General features: G+C 39.0%; 1 protein-coding gene across 1 annotated transcript in view; it reads right to left on the bottom strand.

Moving 5' to 3' along the window:
• Positions 1 to 204: 204 nt before the first annotated feature.
• The window catches only part of LOC145408477 (proton channel OtopLc-like), a 93,331-nt gene continuing 71,731 nt past the window's right edge, over positions 205 to 21,804 (bottom strand). The window contains exons 5-14 of the mRNA XM_080279211.1: positions 21,254 to 21,310; positions 16,101 to 16,260; positions 11,610 to 11,770; positions 10,494 to 10,656; positions 7,408 to 7,521; positions 4,908 to 5,079; positions 4,087 to 4,347; positions 3,364 to 3,544; positions 2,028 to 2,201; positions 205 to 339 (exon numbers count right to left, since the gene is read on the bottom strand). Of these exons, the coding sequence (XP_080135337.1) occupies positions 205 to 339; positions 2,028 to 2,201; positions 3,364 to 3,544; positions 4,087 to 4,347; positions 4,908 to 5,079; positions 7,408 to 7,521; positions 10,494 to 10,656; positions 11,610 to 11,770; positions 16,101 to 16,260; positions 21,254 to 21,310 (1,578 nt within the window). The remainder of the gene's footprint in view (positions 340 to 2,027; positions 2,202 to 3,363; positions 3,545 to 4,086; positions 4,348 to 4,907; positions 5,080 to 7,407; positions 7,522 to 10,493; positions 10,657 to 11,609; positions 11,771 to 16,100; positions 16,261 to 21,253; positions 21,311 to 21,804) is intronic.

Raw genomic sequence — 21,804 nt, 5'->3', positions numbered from 1 at the left:
TTTGTGCTCTGAGCGCTGGTCAAGGGCAGGGGGGGGGCTGGAGGGTGTGTGTAGCATGGGCTCAAGTTCCTGTGGGGCTTTGTGGGGGGGCAGGAGGGAGGAGGGGGGCTGGTGGGCGGCCATCTTTCCCCCCCTCGCCTCGCCATTGACAAAGCAACTACTGATGCTGTGGACCGACGCAAAATTCGGCCTGCCGGGCAAACCTCATTCAATGCGGGTCTTGTAGGAGTTCTTCCAAATAGCCGCAAGAACCACAGTGGAGTGGAAGCGGTGGAAGATGGCCAGGGGCAGCGTGCAGCGTAGCAGGATGGTCCATGGCAGGTCACCAAAGAACTCCAGCTGAGAGCACAATGAAGAGTTACCTAAAGTGTCAACAGTAACTCCTTCACTGACAGAAGCAATTATGCGGTGGTAACGAGAATGAAGGAAGATTTCATTAGTGCTGAATAACTGACCAGAAGACACTATAAAGATTTTAGTTACAATATTACATCATAATTCCTTCACTATGACAGGACACTTCCAATATGAATACAATTATGTTGGGGTGATGACAATGAAATAAAAAAGACTTCATTAGTGCTCTAGGACATATCGGCCTCTTTAACTGGATTACAATGATCAATCTCTCCTAAGCTAAACATAATACAGTAGCTACAGTATAATCATCTCACACTGGCAGGGAAAAATAAAACTCAGATCAACATAGAGTATGTACCTACCTATCTATCTATCTACCTATCTATATATATATATACTAAATATTTTTTCTTAAAAAATGACAAAATGAAAAAAGATTTTTCAGACATCCATACTAGAAACAGTAGTGTATGTGACTGAACAAATTTCTGCATTCTGAATGGCAGTGATCTGTGCCTGTGTTGGTTAGTCTTCTTTACTTGATCACTGATAATTAAACATAGGTCTTCCACATACTAACCACTGATCACCTAAACACTATTCTTGTCATTATACCACCTAAGCAGCCTTGTCTTTTGAAGACTTTACAAAGGATCAATCATCATTATCATACAAACTAAGCAGTCTTGTCTTTTGAAGACTTTACAAGGATAATTCGGTCGTCGTCATCATCATCATATGAACATTTATTCTCATTCAGAAAAAAAGAAGGAAAAACCATAAAAGGGCAGAGAACAGTATTATCAGTAAAATGGAATCCTGGTTTCACCTCATAAGCTCACTGCACATATTTTTACACTTTTTCTTTACAGATGCTCTTGAAATTCAACAAAACCAAAGCCAAACAGTTGAAGATGTAAATAATCTGTAGATTTATGATGCAACAGTCATGTACTGTTGTTGCTGTCCCACAAAGCCAAACAGTTGAAGATGTAAATAATCTGTAGATTTATGATGCAACAGTCATGTACTGTTGTTGCTGTCCCACACTTATCAGGACATGAACCCATGAACTGCAGGCTGAAGCTACCCTTCTCCTGCAGTTATGCTTGAAAAAAATCTATACTGTACTTGGAACTTTATATACAGTAGACATGTGCATGAAAATTCAAGCCCCTACAAAGAAAGTTCACATACTCACATAGCCTTTACTCCCTTCCATGAGAGAGGTTTTTCTTAGGCTGAATAAAATTTATATTGTTTTGATACTCTAGTTCCTTCACATGGAGTCAGTTGGCTGTCTCTGTGCTGTAGGTTTGTTTATCCAGAGTGGAGCATGAGGTTCTTCGGCAATCATGACAATACTGTACTTGCTATGTACATGCCACATATCCAGAACAGGCACACACACACTATATCTACTACTTACCTGCCACAATCCATCAGACCAATACACACCAAAACTAAACCTGTTACACTCCCCCCACACATACCACACACCACTACCAACCTACCACACCTCCTTCACAACTATGACACACAACCACACACACTACAAACCTGCCACACACCCACTAAATCCAACCACACCACTGGACACTTGCCACACACCTACCACACTCATTTAAACACCAACTACTGTACAAACCTACCATACCACTACATACCTGCACAGGGTTTGCCTCAACCTTCTGTGTCTCAAAGGTATAAATGACCCACATGGTGAGGTTGCAGATGAGCAGGAAAGTGACAATCTGGCGACCGGGCTTGGTGCGCTCGTGTTCAGGGAGCGACACCTGGCGGCGCTGTGTGTCCTTGATAAACACCATCTGGATGATCACCTGTGGTAAAAACAGAGGATGTGGTTAACTCCTCCAGTCCCAGAACTTTGTTACTGGTACTATCTTATTCCTGCTACTTCCAAATGATTTTTGATGCCGAAGAGAAATGCTAACATGTGGTGGCACTGATATGACTGGGTTGTGGAGTAGCCCAGTTACACAAATATCCCTCCATCCCCTCCCTATTAACAAACAGAGGAGGATGGACTGGAGCGGAATGGCAACTCTGAAGTGCAGACCCTTGGATTCATGTTTAAATGAGCTTGAGGTTGAAACTACTACAGCACTGTACTACTACCTTATCTTGAGACTTTTTGAACAGAAGGGGTTCACTGTACACCTCCATCAACCCCATCATTATTAAGTGGCAGCCTGATCAAAATGAAAAATATGTCACTGGAATGAGAAGGCTGATCAAATGCAGTTAAGGGGTGAAGATCAAATTCTTATCTAACACCTCATCCTTAATGAAGCACTTTGCATAATGCGATTCATTAATCTCTGGTATGTTACTCATATGTACTTTTTCTCCAGAAGACACTGCATAAATAACAGTCTCATTATCATCATCATCATCCCAACCCTTACAAAAATCCTGCCTACATGACGAAAGAATGAGAAATGTAACAAGAGAATGCATAACTACCTCTCATTCTCATTCCTTATTCCCATCTCTATATAGTGGGTGAGGGTGGATCCAGAAATAAGGAAGGAAAAGACATAAAATGTGGGAGAACTATCAAAAGCATGCCAAGTGAGATGAGCCACACAAACATTCACACATTACTCAAACCATCAGAAGCCTGGGTACCCCTTACACATATAACCATCTGCATATATATCAAGAAAATGAAGAGCAATGTGGATAAGTAAGAGAGTGAAAGGGGTTAAGATAAAGAAAGGAAGGGACTTAAACTGAGTAGGTCAAAAATTAAGTAATAAAAAGACTGCAGTGTTATATAGGTGGAAGAGAAGTGCTTGACAGAGTGATAGGTGTGTGAGTATAAGGTAGCCTGGAGGTATTTCTCCCATGCTCTGTTCACGGGTTCCTTTCTTTAATTAAAACAGTGGAGATCATGATACCGAATCACGAAAGTACCCCAACTTAATAATAATAACAATACAACCCACAAGATGTTACAGTAATATGAGCACCAGTTACCTGCAGCACTGAAAGTATTCCTGTGACCATGACAAGAAGATTTGGTTCCTTGGTATATGCAGACAGCGATCCGGCCACAGTTGAGAACACAGCATACGAGAACAGTCCAAAGGCAGACACCATCAGCAGGATATCATCAAGCTCCTCTTCCCGCTCACCATGGAACTTCAACTGACGTACCCTGGTGTATTGTGGGGTTTGGGAGTCAGGTATATTGTCCTATTCACCACATCTGTTTCACAGTATCACTCTTATTTCCACCTTAAATATGAGTGATTTGTTTATACTGTCCTGGACTAACTGTAGGAAGTGGACAGAAGACCTACCGTGACACGAGCAAGTCTGATAGTAGCAAACTTTTATTGCTTTGGAAATTTTCTAGATACATCAGACAACAACCTAAGACATGATACAGTAAAGTATGCATGCTAAAACAATGCTGGATGCAAAAGTACATACACTAAAAAAATAAATGATTGTTGTATGCTTGTTAAAGTGGCATAATAATCTATTAAAAAAATAACATACTTGAGTACTGGCTACACTGTTTTTCCTTTCCATTACAGTAATGTACATCAGATGGAGTCTGATGGAATAACTGAGTTCAATACATTCAAGATGCCAGGAAAAAGACAAAATTCCATTGTAGTTAAGTCCAATAAAGTGGGGTTTTACCGTAACACTCAACATCTACAACACAATGATACTTATTTTCCCACACACCTGACAAATCCGATAAAGATGGCGATGATGCTGAAGAACATAATGCCACAGTGAGAACAGTCAGCCAGGTAAATAGCCAGCATCCTCAGTTCATCCCTGTTCACTAGCACAAAGAACAGGATGAGACAGATGAGTGATGCCACCAGGACCAGGAGGCCACAGAACAGACCCTTGCTGGCCCCAACACAGTCCACACGAGAATGGCACCGGCGTGAGATTGTTGACATCCCGTCCCCGGCAGATTCAGGGTCATACACGAATCTGGTGCGTTGTGGGGAGTTACTGTAGTCAAATGTGGAAAACTAACATCATCATCAATATCATAATCATTATCCTGGCCTTTTTCTTACCTAAGGAGGGGATGAGGACTTATTAAGGGAATGGAACAGCAACAAGTACTGGACAAACACCTAACTTGACAACTGACTATAATGCAGACATGCAGTTACTCCTTATTTACAGTTAATAAGAAGTTCCACGAATAACTTGTGGGTGTTTTAACAAGTATTATTACTTAAAACTGCCAGTTTCATTATAAATATGTTTTATTCTTAAAACTATGGTACTAACAATTATCACTAATTTTTTACTTTTTATTCAGGCAACCAGATCTGGCCACACATGCATCACCTGAACTCATTTCACTTACAGTAGCATTCTGCAAGTTGTCCCTGCACATTTCCTATTCCCTACAAACATCACGTGAGGAGTGACTGTACATTGTGGGATACAGCAACAGCACATAAAAACTAAGAACTACCTTATTAATTATGATACTTGTACACTGAAATACTGCAAAACACAAACTCTCTCTCTCTCACCTAGGGTTGCGTCCTATGTGCTTCCACATGATGTACAGCACAGATGCCCCAATCAGTGAGTACTCCACAATGAAGGGGTACAGGTACGGGGCTGAGTCTGACACAATCGACCCCATGATCTCAACTCGATCGCAGGTTCGGTTCAATATGTCCTCCTCATTCATCAACCCAGCTCCTGGGTAATGAATGCTTGGTTAATGTGATGGATTTTGAAGGTCCTCACTACAAAAGGTAAATTTATCATCACCATCATTATCACCAAGCCCTTTTTTCCAACTAATGGTGGGTTGAGGTAGAATCCAGTAGCCAGAAAAGAAGGAAAAAAGTGGGAGGGCTATCAACAGAAAGGCCAGTGAAAAGGGCCACACAATCATCCACATAATTCATGCCTCTAAATGCCTGGCCTTATCTCGAAAAAGTCTGACATTACATTATTCTGTCTTCTGCTCTCATTATGATCATTATCACCCTAATTCTCTTCTCCCACCTAAGGATGAGGCAAGGCAGGATCCACAAAAAAAAGAGAGAGAAAGTAGGAATGAGAGAAACATGAACAGCATGCAAAGTGAAATGGGTCACGCAATCATCTGCAGTTCATTTCAACCTCTGGAATCCTGGTAGATGACATACAATAATATCAACAGACCGGGAAATGTAGGTGTAAAGATGAAAAAAAAAAAAAAAAAATTCACAACCAACACAGACCAATCAGTATTAGTACAGCTGGAATGGTCATGCAGTCATACGATGCACATATAAGTCATTCATCTGTATATGGCATTAAATTTCATGCAAGAGTCTGCCTCATAACAGTCTTGAATGTTTTTTCTCTATAGCTGGCAAACATACATACACACATATATATACAACATAATACAGTACAGTAAGTCCTCACAATGAATTTTTTAAAAGTCCAATATTGTTATTACATAAATGGGGGATGGGAGATCCAAATCATTTTGTTGCTCCTTTTGAAGCTGATTTGCCTCTTTCCACCAATTTATAGATGTGGCTGTCTAGAAAAATGATGATAATCTGAAACACATCACTCATTCATAACGAGGACTTTCTGTAGTTCTTACAAATTTGTACTATATACAGCACTGCAAATATAAATCACTCACAGGTTATCTGTTTCAGCTAAATCTATACTATATACTGCAATGAACAGATAAATAATTCTTGATCCATAATATCCATGAATATACACTGCACTGATACTCTCATGATGATAGAAACATGAACTTACCAAAAAACTTTCCTGTATGAAAATGTGAATATACAACTTTAGAGGAAGATCATGTTTCTTAATTCCTTGTTCATATCAGTACACCTATTCTATACTTTACTGTTTCTATGTTCTTCATAACCAAACATAGCTATGAAAGACTTAACAACTCAGATATGAAAAACTACAATAAAGTACAAATGGAAATAATCATAACTGAAATGAGATACAGATTATATAAACTGATAAAAATCAAGGAAAAGCTTTAGCAATATTTCTCCTAATAAGTAACAAATAAAATACAACTATAATTCTAAATCATCCCGTTTCATAAGGAGTTAAGAAAAAAATACCGTACTCATAATGGATAATGAACTGGGTATCCAAGGATGCCACAATATAAATTTCAATGCAGCAATTGATTCATGTTTACCAACCTCTACCAAAAGCATATGAAGTTCACCTAAACAATCATTAGAATCAAATTACTGAACACTGTACAGTGATCTGATGAGGCTGAAATCTAGTGTATTACGTAAAATTTTCATCATTATCCTGATTTTTTTTTCCCCCCACCAAAAGATTTTTCCTTCCTTGTTTTCTGGACCCTAACCCACCCCATCCTTTGGTGCGAAAAAGTGATCAGGATGATGATGCATGATGAAGAGGGATGAAAATGTACTTCTCAACTGCTGCAAAGTTTCCATAAAAGACAAAACAATCACAATAAACCCCCCAGTCCAGTTTGGGGTCATACAAGTCTGATGCATCAGACACTGTATGGAGAAAATATATATATATATATATGATGCAGAAAAAAAAAAGTCAAATTAAAAACTGAATCAACTATTACAAGCCGGTGACTCAAGAACAGAAGTAAAAAAAAAATGGAGATACCAAATACAAAAACCAAGCCGGGCAAGTGAATCAGTTTAAAAATAAAAAGTGCTGGGATGCAGTAACATCTTGTTTCCTGGGATGCAGTGAACACAAATTCCTTTTCCAGCTGAGATGCAACAAAATCTATAAATGCAACAGAATATACTGTCAGTCCACATTTAAAGTTATTTCACTTATATATAATGAGACATGACCTATTTTTTACTTATTGTTACTCTTAATTCGCAGTAAAGAGTCACCTCAAGTATTTCCACTTAAGGCAGCATTTTATCTGCCCACATCCTAGACTTTAAGTGAGGGCTGACAGCAATACAGCAAAATATGGTAAACTCTCTGAGGATGCAATATATATCAAGTGCGTTCAGATCGTACCGGAGTTGTTCATGGTTTCGTTAATCTCCTCCATCTCTACGAAATCGTCGAGGTTATAGAGGTACCTGTTGGGCTGCATGAGACCGCGATTCTGGAGGGCGCGGCGAATTCCCTCTGGAGGTCGAGGAAAGAAAACCAGGGATGTGAGAAGTTTGTGGAGAGAACAGTTAACTTTTGGAGCCATATACTTCTTAAGCTTTCTTGTGCCTCTTCCTTACTAGTTTATTTTTACATATGAAAAGTTAATATTCTTTTGCATGTTACTTATGCGACTATGTCAGTACCAAATTCTTTGCATTATATAGTTTTATAAAGATCTTGGTTATGGTAGCATGTTTACACCTAGGTCACTTTATGGCTGCTTTCCATGCTGCTTGACCTTAGGCAGCATCTCTGGCTGATCTCTTTACCATGAGGTTATGTGCAACTTCACTCCATGTCTTCTTAGGTCTGCCCCTTAGCACTCAGCTTCCAACTTTTATACTGTATATCCATAATTCTTCTTAACTTACCAAGTTCACATGCAAGAAAATATTTAGGTGTATTATGGACAATGAATTAACAACAGAGTTGTTATAGGGCCTTCTAAGCTGACATGTATATGGGACCCAGTCACAAGATGGGAAGGACTTATACATACATAGAGTGCTAGAGGTTCTCAAGGGGTAGTGATATGAGCTCTGAAAGATATCTCAGTTAGGAGGAATAGTGAATATGAAGAATGCTGGTATTACCATAGAAGGTATGGTAGTTTTTCAGAATTTTTCATTCTATACTTCTGCAGGGAAGCACAGTGAGAGTAACATTTTCTTTTTCTTTTGACTGTTCTCTCATAACCCACACTGGGGACATACGGAATTATTAACTTACAAAATATTGGCAGCAAAACAATCCTGTCACCTTTCCTGTCTCTCTATCCATGGACTCAAAAAATCAGTCAGGTGAATCCACAGCAAGAGAAACTGATCATTTTATTTGGCCACAGTTTAGTGTCAGTTGCTCTGAATCCACAAGACTGATATTCAATCTTCATAAAGAAAGAATCAGGAGGGGTGATAAGACTCTAATGACCGGTTAAAATGAGTCACACCTGCCTATAAACTACACTGTATGCATAAACCTACTCTTGTTTTACCCTACACATTACACACCATCTTAAATTTGCACAATTAACAGAGTGATAGTTATGGTGTTAGTCTGGAGTTTTACAACATGGAGGATGATTATATCTACTAAACTTCTACTAACTTTATAACTTAACACTGCACTTCTACTTATGCATACAAGTGTTTCAAAATTAATGCAATGTTAGTAATACCAAAGCATTTATGATGGCAGCACATGAAACCAAGGAAGGATATTTTATCAACATTAAATAATAACAAAGAATGGTGGATGGAAAGAGTGAAGAGAATGTAGGAACAAAAGAGATGGAAAAAAAAAAAAAAAAAAAAAAAAAAGGACATGGAAATGACATGATATCAAATAAACTTCAGAGAATAAGAAAAGGATAATGGTTGGAATATAAACGAATGCAGAAAGACAAGGACGAATGGAGAAAGGAAAAGATGAAGGAATGCAAAAACTGGTAGAGAGGGAGATGGAAAGAGCAAAAAGAATCCAAAATTAAAAGGAAGAAGGGGAGATGGAATGAAGAGAAAGAATCCAAAAAAGAAAAGGAGAGAAGCATGTACAGTACTGTATAAAAGAGAGAGAGAGAGAGAGAGGGAGAGAGAAAGGAGAGATGGAATGAAGAAAGAGATACAATGACAGAAAGAGAATGATAATATAAAAAGGAGAAAGAATGAGTAAAAAAAAAAAAAAAAAAAAAAAAAGGATGAGAAAGTAACAGGAGAAATATGTACAAAACAGGGTAATATGCAAAAACGGGAGATGACAATAATGAAAAAATAACAGTGAGAGAAGAAAGAGAGGGAGACAGTGGAACTTGAAAATACATAATACAAAAATGAAGAAGGAACTAATTATATGAATGCAAAGATATGTACCCAGCAAAATAACACATCTAGTGTACACTACCAAAACCCACTAGCTTTACTTTCATTTATACTGCAAATACAATGCTAATTTATAATCCAGACACTGTACAATATTAAGTACACTCAGTTCTGGCTACTTATGTACATTCTATACACAAAACAGGTAATTCAGTGAATATACAGTAATAATATGTGGAAAAAAATGTCATGATGCTGGATTATGACTTAATACTTACACATACCAAACTCAGACTTACCTTACTACAAGAATTAGAGATGCTATGAATATAGCAATTAATGTATTGAGAAGATAATGGATGTTATAAAATCTGACTTGGTATTGATAACGTATGAGTCACCTCTAGCATATATTCATTATGGGCAGTTTGGTATTAGTACCCAGGTGATGACATGTGAAGATGTGTAGTGCCATCTTGTTGCATGTAAGAGAACTGCTGGGTCTAACAATGACTTCATAGGTACACATTCACAATAATGGCTACTGTACACTGTACAGATGAAAAAAGGCATACAGTATGAACTTCAGAACTAAGGTATATGAAAACCAACATCAAAGGTAAAAAGACTGTCCAATTGTTGTCATCACTGTTGATCAGGAATATCAAAAACAGAGATAAGAAAGATCTAAAACAGAGATTTGAAAGTCATTAGTTCAGACTACCCACTAAGTATCATGTAATGTAGCCCTTCCTCCTGTGGGTTAGGCTATTATGACTTTGCAAAACAGTAACCTGTAGAGAATACTGAAAAACAAAAACCAGGAGCTCAATTCTGATTCTACAAATCCATATTACATGCTTAATATGGTCAAGCCCTCCTCCATGTGACTGCAGCTATTATGACTTCAAATGAGAACATGGATAGATTACAAAAGTACCAAAATGGGAACTCCAAAAGTGCAAGCCTGAACTATCCACAAAGTATCATATAGTCTTCTTTGAGTCTCTAAAATCAGATGTATAGGTGTCTGAGGCCAGGCTATTAAAGCTGCAAAACATGACCTGCAGGATATATGAAAAAACAAAAACAGACTCTGTTTGAAAGACACATGTTGAGACTACCTACCAAGTATCATGTAGTCCTCCCCTTTCTGTCCCTGGGTGATCCTAAATTCGTTGATTTCCTTGAGGCTCTCCCGGACCAGTGTGCGCACCCACACACACACGTTGGTGGCCACGATGTGCATCAGCCCAAACCGCGCCAGGAACTTAAACTTGTGGATGTTCAGCTGAGGGGAGAAAAGGGAACTGGTCAAATGTATCGATCTTCATCTATCACTTAATTCTTTACTGACCCACCAGGTGTATATGGGCATCAGGCTAATCTACTTAGTCTGGGCATTTACGGTGAAAGTGACTAAGTGCTCTTTGAGTGATAATATGTATGCAATTAACTTAACCACCATATGATGTCTTTAGTTATCAGGGCCACATCCAGTTGGAGCACCTTAAGCCACTAAAAACCACCAATTACCCATTTCTCGGCTAAATATGAAGATATAATACTATACGTCAACACCACAAATAAAGTAAAGGGTATTCAAAGTTTCACCCATGCACTCATGAAGAGAAAATGCAGCTCCATCAGCAGCAGAGAAAGAGAAAATAAATAAATAAATAAAAATAAAGAAAATTATAGCAAGTCTTTCATGTGTGCAGTTATTAAGATAAAGTACACCTTCATTTATAACATTTACAAACAACACTATACTCAGTTTTTTTTATCGAGGCGACGATGCACTTGACAGATTGGAGATGATTGGCTGAATGCAACATTACTTCATAATCTCTTTATTATTAATTGACAACATATATCTGATGGGGAAATTTGGGCCAGTAAATGTTATTCAGACATGTTGCATTTAGCCAATCGTCACCAACCTAGCAAGTGCATCTTCGCCTCAATAAAAAAAACTGATTATAGTAACAGACCAATTGTAGTACAGTACTGTAATAGTTGTAGCCAGAGTTCATCTGAAATGTGAACCCAGCAGACTGCAGTCTATAGCTGTCCTCTTGCAGTCCATCATCTTTCATTTTGGAGGACAGGGGGAGAGATGAAGCACTGTACATTCACATAACTGGGCAGCAGAACCACTCTAGTATATCTGTGCCACCACACGAAGGCATCCCTCTCCAGCACCACTCATAAACAGTAACAAGGTAAAAATCAGCATCTCACCCGAGCATTCATGAAGATAAAGTACATCTGCATGAATGTGAAGACCAGCTGGAGGAGTGGGTTGACGCCCCTCAGGATCTGGTAGCACGGGGACGACAATGGGATCTCAAAGAACACACCAAACTCCAGCCCATTGTAGATCATGGTACCCAAGCCAAATGCTGTGCGAGAGGTGAGGGGAATAACCAAATCTTACAAATATGTTAGGAACTGAGAGGGAATTATCTTACAAGTACAGTACTGTATACTGTGTAGGGAACTTACAGAGAATTGTCTTAAAACATGTTTGTATGTATGTATATATACCATATGCATGGCGGAGGGTTGGTGCCCCTCCCCGGAAAACAACCAACTAAAAAAACAAACAATAAGCCTCGGACAAGGACTGACCAAACGTTGATGACCGAGGACCGGACAAAGGACATTGCAATTGGAACGTGGAATGTAAGGGGAGCAAATGATGAGGTGAAAGAGAGAGAGATTGTCCAGGTGCTTGAGGATGCGAAAGTGGATGTATGTGGAATAACTGAAACAAAATGGAGAGGAGAAAGTGTGAGAGAATGGGAGTATGGATGGGGTATATGTGCAGGAGTAGGTGAGAATGAGAGGGCAAAGGAAGGAGTATGTATAGTTGTGAGTAAAAGATGGAAGAGGAGCATAAGACAGTATGGATCAGTTGGATCAAGGATTGTGTGGGTAAAGTTGAAAGTTGGAATACAAATGTGGGCGATTGTGTGTGTGTATGCGCCAACGCAAGATCGTGCTAGAAGAGTGAGAGAAGAGTTCTGGACAAATGTAGAAGTGTGCATGGAAAAGTTTGGAAGGAATGATAGAGTGTTTTTGATTGGTGATATGAATGGTAAAGTTGGGAATGTGAAAGTGGATGGAATAGTTGGTGAGTGGGGTGTGCCTGTTGAGATAGATGAGAATGGGAGTGCGTTAGTGGACATTTGTGCTGGGAGGGGGTTGGTGATAGCCAATACCTTCTTCAGGCATAAAATGATCCACAGGTATACATGGCGAGTGATGAGAAGGGTGGGTGTGAATTGAGTGAAAGGAGGCAATGATTGATTATGTGTGTGTGGATGAAAGGATGCGAAGATGTATATTGGATGCAAGAGTTTATAGAGGTTGGGGGAGTGGACTTTCTGACCACTACTTGGTAGTGGCCAGAGTTAAAGTTCAAGTAAGATGGAGGAATAGAAGAAGGGAAAGACGAGAGGAAGGAGAAGTTGCAAGGAGAGTGGAAAGGATACAAGAGGATGAGAAAAAGGCAGAGTATAAGAGAGAAGTGGAGGAACGATTGGGCAAATATGAGTTGGAGCAGATGGGGGACGTGGAAGGTGTGTGTAGAATATTTACAGAAGAAATATGTGCAGCATGTGATGTGGTGTGTGGAAGGAAGAGAAGACGGAGGGGGGTGCAAGGAACAGCGTGGTGGACTGAAGAGGTGAAACGGGCTGTGGCACAAAAGAAGAAGGCATACAATGAATGGATGAGAAATAGGGGCGTGGAAGAAGTTGAGAGGCGGAAGAGAGAGTTATATGTAGAAAGAAAGAGAGAGGTGAAAAGATTAGTAAGAGAGAGTAAGAAGAGAGTGGATGAGGAATTTGGAAGGAATTTGAGTGTAAAGTGGAGGGACTGTAAGAAAATGTTCTGGAAAGAGGTGAAAAGAGTAAGACAGGGTGGAAGTGGAGTTAGCAGGGGAGTGAAAGATAAAAATGGTAGATTACTAGTGGAGAAGGGAGAAAAAGTGAGCAGATGGAGAGAACACTTTAAGGAATTGCTGAACGTGGAGGATGGAAGTAATGCAAGTATAAGTGGCTGGGGAATGGCTGGAAGAAGGAGGGAGGTGAGAAGACAGGAAGAAATCAGTAGGATAGAAGTTGTGGAAGCAATGAAGAAAGTTAAATCAGGGAAAGCCCCAGGAATTGATGGAGTGTGTGGTGAAATGCTGAAGCATGGGGGAGAGATAGTAGTAGAATGGATGTGGAAGATGTGCAGATTGGCCTGGGAGGAAGGTAGAGTCCCGGAGGATTGGAAGTCAGGTATAATTATTCCCTTGTACAAAGGAAAAGGGGAAAAAGAAGTGTGTGGTAATCATAGGGGCATTTGTCTTCTTAGTATAATAGGAAAAGTATATGGTAGGATACTTATTGACAGAGTTAGAGAAAGAACAGAGAAATTAGTTGGAGAAGAACAGGGAGGCTTTAGGAAGGGAAGAGGTTGTGTAGATCAGATATTCATTCTCAGATCTTTAGTGGAAAAGTTTCTAGAGAAGGGAAAGAAGTTGTATGCGGCTTTCATGGATTTGGAGAAAGCATATGACAGGGTGGATAGACTAGGATTGTGGAAAGTGTTAAGAATATATGGAATAGATGGGAAGTTGTTGAATGCTGTGAAGAGTATGTACGATGGTGCGAAGGCTGCAGTGCGTGTGGATGGGGAACTAAGTGAATTTTTCTCTTTGAAAGTTGGGTTGAAGCAGGGATGTGTCATGTCTCCATGGTTGTTCAATCTGTACATGGATGGGGTAATAAAAGAGGTACAAGGTAGGGTAGTGGATGTTGGAGTGGCCCTGGTGAGAGAGGATAGTGTTTGGAAACTCCCTGTACTGTTGTTTGCAGATGATACCATGTTGTTGAGTGAAGACGAAGAGGAGCTGCAAGGCTTGGTGGATGAGTTTGAGAGAGTGTGTAAGAAACGGAATCTAAAGGTGAATGTAGGGAAGAGTAAAGTGATGGTCTTTGAGAGAGGTGAAGTCAGTGAATGTACAGCGAGGTTGGATGGTGAGGAATTGGAAAATGTGAGTACGTTTAAGTACTTGGGTAGTGTGATGAGTAAGGATGGAGGTTTGGAGGGTGAAGTGCTTGAAAGGGTACAGCAGAGAAGAAAGGTTGCTGGTTCTTTGAAAGCAGTGATAAGAAACAGGGAAGTGAGCATGGAAGTGAAAAAGTTACTACATGACAGTACTGTGATACCAACTCTAACGTACGGAAGTGAAGCTTGGACGTTGTTGGAAGGACACAAGTCAAGAGTGAGAGCCGTGGAAATGAGTTATTTAAGAGGAGCCTGTGGAGTCACATGGAGAGACAGGCTGACGAATGAGGATATAAAGGAGCGTTGTGGTGTTGATGTGGATGTGATAGGAAGCGTTATGAGGAACACACTGAGGTGGTTTGGCCATGTGGAGAGGATGGAGGGTCAAAGACTGACGAAGAGAGTGTATGTGAGTGAGGTGGAGGGGGAAAGAGGGAGGGGGAGGCCGAGGATGAGATGGAGAGATGGGGTGGAGAGGTATATGAGAGAGGGGTGTGTGAGTTGGGAGCATGGGAGTGAAATGGCGGGGGACAGGGCGACTTGGAGGCGATTTGTTTGTGGCCACCCCAAACGGGATTGAGGCGTCTGGCAATAGATAGATAGATAGATGTAAGAGGTGACATTACAGTGATGACTAAATTGGAGTAAGCATTCAAATAATGAACCAAACTTCAAAATCATGGTTCTCATGTCAAATGTTGTCCAGGAATTTATTATCTTATATGTACATAGTAAATATGACAGATGCAGCATTACACTGAGGGTCAAATAAAATGTACGTTGTGCTTTGTGCTGCTGATGAAATACAGATTGACTCAATCAGATAAGTTCATGAGAAGCTACAAATCATGGTGAATGTTTTTGGTGTATTCGACAGAGCCAGGATTCCGGGGGCTTGAATGATGAGTGAATGGAAGTGTGGGCCACTGGACTGGGCAAATTTGGGCTGTCTGGACATTGCTACTCCTCACCCTGCCCTAGGGTGGGAAAGGAGGTCCAGATGATGATGATGATGATGATGATGATGATGAAATACAGATGAGTGAACTGATGAACACACTTTAGTCTGGCAATGTGAACTTGTAACTCTTTGGGAAAGATAGCTTCTGTGGGAGGTTCCTGAAGGATACTGTATGACTGAATATTTTGGATGGCTGTGGTGACTATGGATTTATTATTATTATTTAAAAAAAAAAAGAAAAAAAAAAAGAAAAAAAAAAGAAAGAAAGAAAGAAAGGCAGGGAAACTTCGATACTAAACCAAATACACGTCACTGAGGCCTAAGAAGGATAAAAAGAATTAGCAGTACTGACTACTGACCTCATAAACTGCATCTAGTCCTTTCCCTGACAGAAACCTCACCTAAAATATATAAAGTAATCTGCCTAGCAAAAAAAAAAAAAAAAAAAAAAAACTACATATAATACAGTTCAGGGTTACCAAAGATACATATATTTTAACATTTTCATTGTGAAAGGCCTCAATTAACAAATCACATCATCAGTTCATTAGCCAAAATTAAGGCAAAGTGCACCATAAGAAAAAAAAAAAAAAAAAAAAAAAAAATATCAATCCACTATTTTATCTTTTACTATCCCATCCTGAGCACTGGGGTAATAACAAATACACAGATTCCGAGGGTACATGATATTTTCATCCAACTGCACTCACCAATGGCTCCAATCCTGAGGAAGAAGGATCCATGACTGTGCTCATTGTCAGAAGTCTTGTGCTTGCGCGGCTTGCTAGTTGAGGACGATGTGGTGAGCTTCTCCTGTGTGGGGGAGCCGTCTGGGACCGTCTCCGGCGACCGCACCTTCTGTAGCGCCCCCTGCCGAGGGTTGGGAATAACACTGGGGGGGCAGCATGTTAGATGGCACTGGTATACCCAGCACAGGGATGGGTGATGGTTTTGCAATTTGTGGGTGGGCAGGGCTTACAAGGCTGGAATACTATGGTAACTGTCACAAAAAGGAATTTATCAGTATGACTGAACTTCACAGTAAACCAGTGGAATAACAAACTTCCATACCACAAGATTTTAAGACAGAGAAACCTAAAAGTATAGTACCAGAATATCCTGATAATAATGCTCAATACCACAAGATATTATGACTGAGAAACATTTCACAGAAACATATTAACTTCAAACTGCACAATTACATAAGAGAAACCTTCAAATGCTAATAAATGACAGAAACTTTCAAATACTAAAACATCTTTCCTGAGAGAAACCTCTAAGTATTCACTGCTCTGCTTCAAATATTTACAACAGGAAGAAACCTTTAGTTGGTGAATTCTATATACTGCTCTCTTCAATACTGCATTATCACATAAAAGGAGTCTTCAAAAGCTGGAATATCATGTCAACTTCAACATCAAAGAAGTACCATATATGAGAAACAAAAACTTTGGGGGATATCCTGCTAACTTCAGTATCACAAGAATTTTACAAAAGACCCCTTTGTTATGTGCTAAAATATCATGTTAAGGATTTTCAGGGAGACAAACCTTTGAATGGTAGAATATCACATTAACTTCAGTGCTGTGAGAATATCATAAACAATACCATGAGTTCACAGTGTTAATTTCAAAAGCTACACAAAACCAAGATGGCCTTCATCATGCAGGAACCACAATGATCTTGAAGGTATAAGGATGTGACAATAATCTACATTAACCTTTTCAGTTCCATCATGCCTTTTGTATTTCATTTTGCTTACCCCTCAATACTCAACTTAGGAAAAAGTCTCTAATAACCCTTTGATCATCATGACTTTCTTTTTAAAATGTACTTTTCAAATTCCAGATGATTTATCTGACTTAAGAAAGACCTCTTTTGCTTCAGGAATTAACCATATAAGATGGGTACTCAATGATGTTTAGCCTAGTCAACTGCTACAGTAAATCTGTGAACATAATGATGAATTCTGTACATTTACAGAATGCTGGCTAAACATCCTTTCATTATTCTTCTTTAGTACGGAAGCTCTTTCCTAACTAGAGTTATCTGGAGGTAGCAAGAAAAACCTGTAAGACCTTCATACCAGATGGAGATTGTTTTTAATGCTTTCACCATGGCAGGCATTTAGTAAGCTGAATAAAATCTTCTGGAGGTAGCAAAAATGAACTAAGAAAAAACACTGTCACAGTAAGGGAGTTAAACTTGCTGCAACACCAGAAACTATGCAAACTATGCTTAAAAAAAAAAAAAAAGTGAGAATCAAACTGAAAGTTGCTCTGTTCACTGTTTCACTATGATAATAAATTATTTTTGTTCATTCTTGCTGCCTTTAGACAATTTTATTTATTTTTGGATGGATGTCTTGCAGTGAAGGAATTAATGAAGTATATACTGTACTGTATCTCTTAAGTCGAATAAAATTACTTGTATCTAGTACTGCAACGGCAAAAATGAAATGCAGCACACAATGCATCATAAGACTACAGGGACTGTCACCGGTACAGAGGAACTACCAGCACAGTTTTATGGTAAGGGAATGCTGTACTTTACCAGAATTCTTTGATAAGTTTATCAGCATTATTCAGTAAAAACAGCTTGTCCCATAATACCCGTACTCTCTGTAATGCAAATAGCAGCAAGGCTACTGAAGTCCTTAACACTTAAGGGTAGGTGACTGATTTAAGATCCTGACATATTTGGGAAGGTTTGCGAGACTGATGTTTTCAATGAGTTAACAACCTGTTCCACTACCCGATGTTTCAAACAAAAGCCCATCACTGAAACACACAGATTATTAACACTGTCACCATATTTGTTCTGTGTATGCATCAAAACCTTATACTAAATGGCACAATTTAAAGAATTTTAATCATGGGGATAACTTGAAAAATAATAAAGTAATGTATATACAGCAACCTGTGAATTAAGTATATGTATATTTAGTGTTGGAGTGTGTGTACATTCATATCTCAGTGTTATAAATTATACTGGTAAAAAAAACAAAAACGTAATCATTTGCAAAGAAGAATGGTTGGAACTTTCTGCCTGAAAGACAAAGGGGTCAATATACATTCAGAACATATAATGTATGCCTATCTTCTAAAATTATCTATAAGCAATGGGTATTAATCAATTACCAATGAAATGGGAACTACCAAACATAACAATCTATAATCATTTGGTGGTTAACAGATGTAGTAAACACCTAATAAAGCTTCCAAGTTAAACAAGTAAAAACTCTTTGAGAAAGAACACAATTTAATGTTGATAAAATAAAAACACACCCAACCTAACAGTCTTTATAAGTCATTTCTCATAACAAAACAAGGTGGAAGGGTTAGTCACTTCAGTCACGTCAAAACACAATCAAGCATATCAATAACATAACAAAAGCAGAAGTCCCTGTTGTCATATTTACTGTTTGTCATTTGAATTCAAAGCAAGCAGGAAGCAGTGCAAGCTAATGTCTCCCACTGAAACTCTGTTGCATTTCATTTCAGTGGAGTAAGCATTCATGGAGTTTTCATTGCTGTGCCTTGTGTTTTACCTCTTCAGCCTGATGAAGTATTTTCAACTGGTTCTGCCTAATGTTTAATGACTACATTCAACCTAAGAAGAATCCCCAGAACTAAGAGATTACAACAAAGGTCTATTAACACATTTTTTTTCTCCACAATATAACATGCTTACGAAAGATCACTCAGGCTGAAGAAGTTAAGCTATTTATTAAGCAAACTATTAGCCGAGGTGGTTTCACTCCGCTCTTCATGAACGATGACGGCATTTGCATTATAAAATTCCCTTCATAACATCCAACATTCTAGCATTCCATTTCTCCATACCTGGCTGCTACAAAATCAGATAACCTGAAAGTGACTTGCCGCATTGCGCTGTGACTGCATATCTATAAAACTCAGTATGTGGTGTAATATATTCACAGTTTTGATGTGTTAATGCATTCAGTTATTTTAAATCAATTATGCTAAAACTTGGTAAAGAAGCATTACCTGAATTACACCTACTAAGGACCAGACAAAGGTCACTTTGAAAAAACAACAAAAATGGTCTGTTTTCAGCCATACAGTAATATCGTCACGTCTTTCAAATCTCACCAGCATATTGGGTCCAATGTGCAACTGACATCTTGTAGAGACATTTTGTATTATATATCTACATCAGTTCACTGCATGAGACAACCCTGCAGGGGTGGTTGCTTGCCTGTGGTTGATGACTTTACTCAGCCAAACAGACTGGAGTTGATCAACAACAACAACCCAGCATGGAACAATTTTCACCCTCCAAAACCATGGGTTGCTGCATATGGGATTTTGCAGGGAAGGTGTTCAGTAGAAACCTTACCCTTTGATTCAATTTCAAAGTGCCCCACATCATATTCCTCTGTGATGTTGTTCTCTCATGGATTAAAGAAACTGAACATTGTGCCCCAACTCCTGTACAAAACAGGCACTTCATATCAAGCTAAATTAGTTCTCTCTACAGTTCATTAACTCCTTTTGCTAAATAGGTCTCCGCCCATATCAACAACAATCTGCATCATTGTAGTACCAGGTTAACCTTTTAGAGGGGAGCAGGTTCATGGAGATTATCTAAGTCATCACTTCATGAGGGTGTTCCTAAACTGTTTAAATTTGTCTGGTGGCAGCAGGAATGAATTATAAATGGATGTCACTGTAGAGAAGAGTTTAAATGCTTCTGGACTAAGACAACTATGTCTTACTTGTGTTGCTTCCAGACAGATTTATAATGCCAAAGAAATACCTGCCACAACAAAAAGACTAGATTAAATCTCCATTAATCCCTTCTGTATGATGCCTTTTACATAATAGTCTTGCTACAGCCTAACAATTTTGGGGGAGACCTCTCATAATAAAGGGTTATGCTGTATTTTTCTGCTGAACCCAGATCAAACTTTGGAACCTCTATTAAGTTTCAGTCACAGCAAGCCAAGCAGTTTGTTCTAAAAGTGCCATCATTCTCTCTTTTAAGAAGGAAGTTTGGGTGGCAGGTTCTTGTGCAATCCAAGCAAACACAGAAAAAAGACATAGACAGGTCTCAGTTAATGAAAGGAAGAATGGGGAAATGTGGTTGGCAGTGGTGTAGTGCTGTAATAATGGCATCCCTTCACTATTTTCACAGATAAATTTGTGTTCCACATTTTAGAAAATAAATAACAGAAAGTAATTAGGGCACTCCAATTGGACTGAGCCAGTGCAGGTTTATATCCAAGAGGTGGTTGGGGTTAATTGCTCATGTAATGCCACTCAGGTATGAGTGAGGCTGGTCACTCTCATCTTAAATGTCAGGACCAACTTGCCTTGCCCCAGGCTTCTGCACTTCTCATGGGGCAACACTGGATTAGATGATGAATGAATGAAATTTTGTTAAATTTCCAATCATGTAACAAGTCCTCACTACAATATCTCACAGACCTGAAATAACAACAGTATTACACTGTATATTTGCATGTATTAGAGTACAATGAATAAAACACATATTCCTTCTACTTTCTAGTATATATATATATATAAAATTGATCAGTGAATTACCCATTCTCCCACTTTTCTAATGGCACTACACCACTGGTGATGGCAAGGAAGCATGAAGACATAAAAAAAAAAAAAGGGGGGGAGAGAGAGAGAGAGAGAGAGAGAGAGAGAGAATCAGATAACGTGAAGGAGGGAGGGGTCAGATGAGAGGGAGGGAGGAGAGGGGTGGGAAAATAAAGGAGATATAAGAAAAGGGAGTGTGGGATGAGAGAGAGAGAGAGAGAGAGAGGGGGGGAGGGGGGTAAATTATTGTAATGAAGTAGCAGCCATTATTGCATCATCCAGCAACTCACCTCGCTGTACGCGTAATATTCGTACTCTGACACATTGTACTGTCCTGAGTGCCGACCCTGCGATGGTAAACAGTCATCAACGCAACAGAATTCAAATATACAGGTATGATGGAAAAAAGGGCAGTGGCTGATGGTGACAAAATACTTCAAATGTTAAAGTACAGTATACTTGGGGAGGGGGAAGCAGTTGATGGATTAAAAAAATCATTATAATAGAGAGGGGAAAAAAAAAAAAGCACGTGGTGGATTAAAAAAAAATAATAATAATGCCACCAATTTGAACTAAAGAAAATAAGAAATGAACCAGAAAAAAATGTACATATATATGAATGACCTTTCAAGCTGTAAACATGTGGTGAACATAAGAAGACAGAGGGTGGTTGGCCCAGGGTAGGCAGCTCCTACAAAAGTAAAAAATGTCAGTGCAACAGGATTCCATCCAAAACATAAACCAAGTATAATAACATATAATGGCAGTTCAAGAATATTTACATTTGCATCAGGAAAAAGGCTGACACAAAAATTCCATGCACAGTGACTGACCAAAAATA

The sequence above is a fragment of the Coenobita brevimanus genome, chromosome 77 (assembly GCF_032717465.1).
Source record: "Coenobita brevimanus isolate Jiangsu-jjx chromosome 77, ASM3271746v2, whole genome shotgun sequence".
Lineage (NCBI taxonomy): Eukaryota > Metazoa > Arthropoda > Malacostraca > Decapoda > Coenobitidae > Coenobita > Coenobita brevimanus.
The sequence above is the reverse complement of the archived record's forward strand: the minus strand, read 5'-3'. Positions and strand labels throughout refer to the sequence as shown.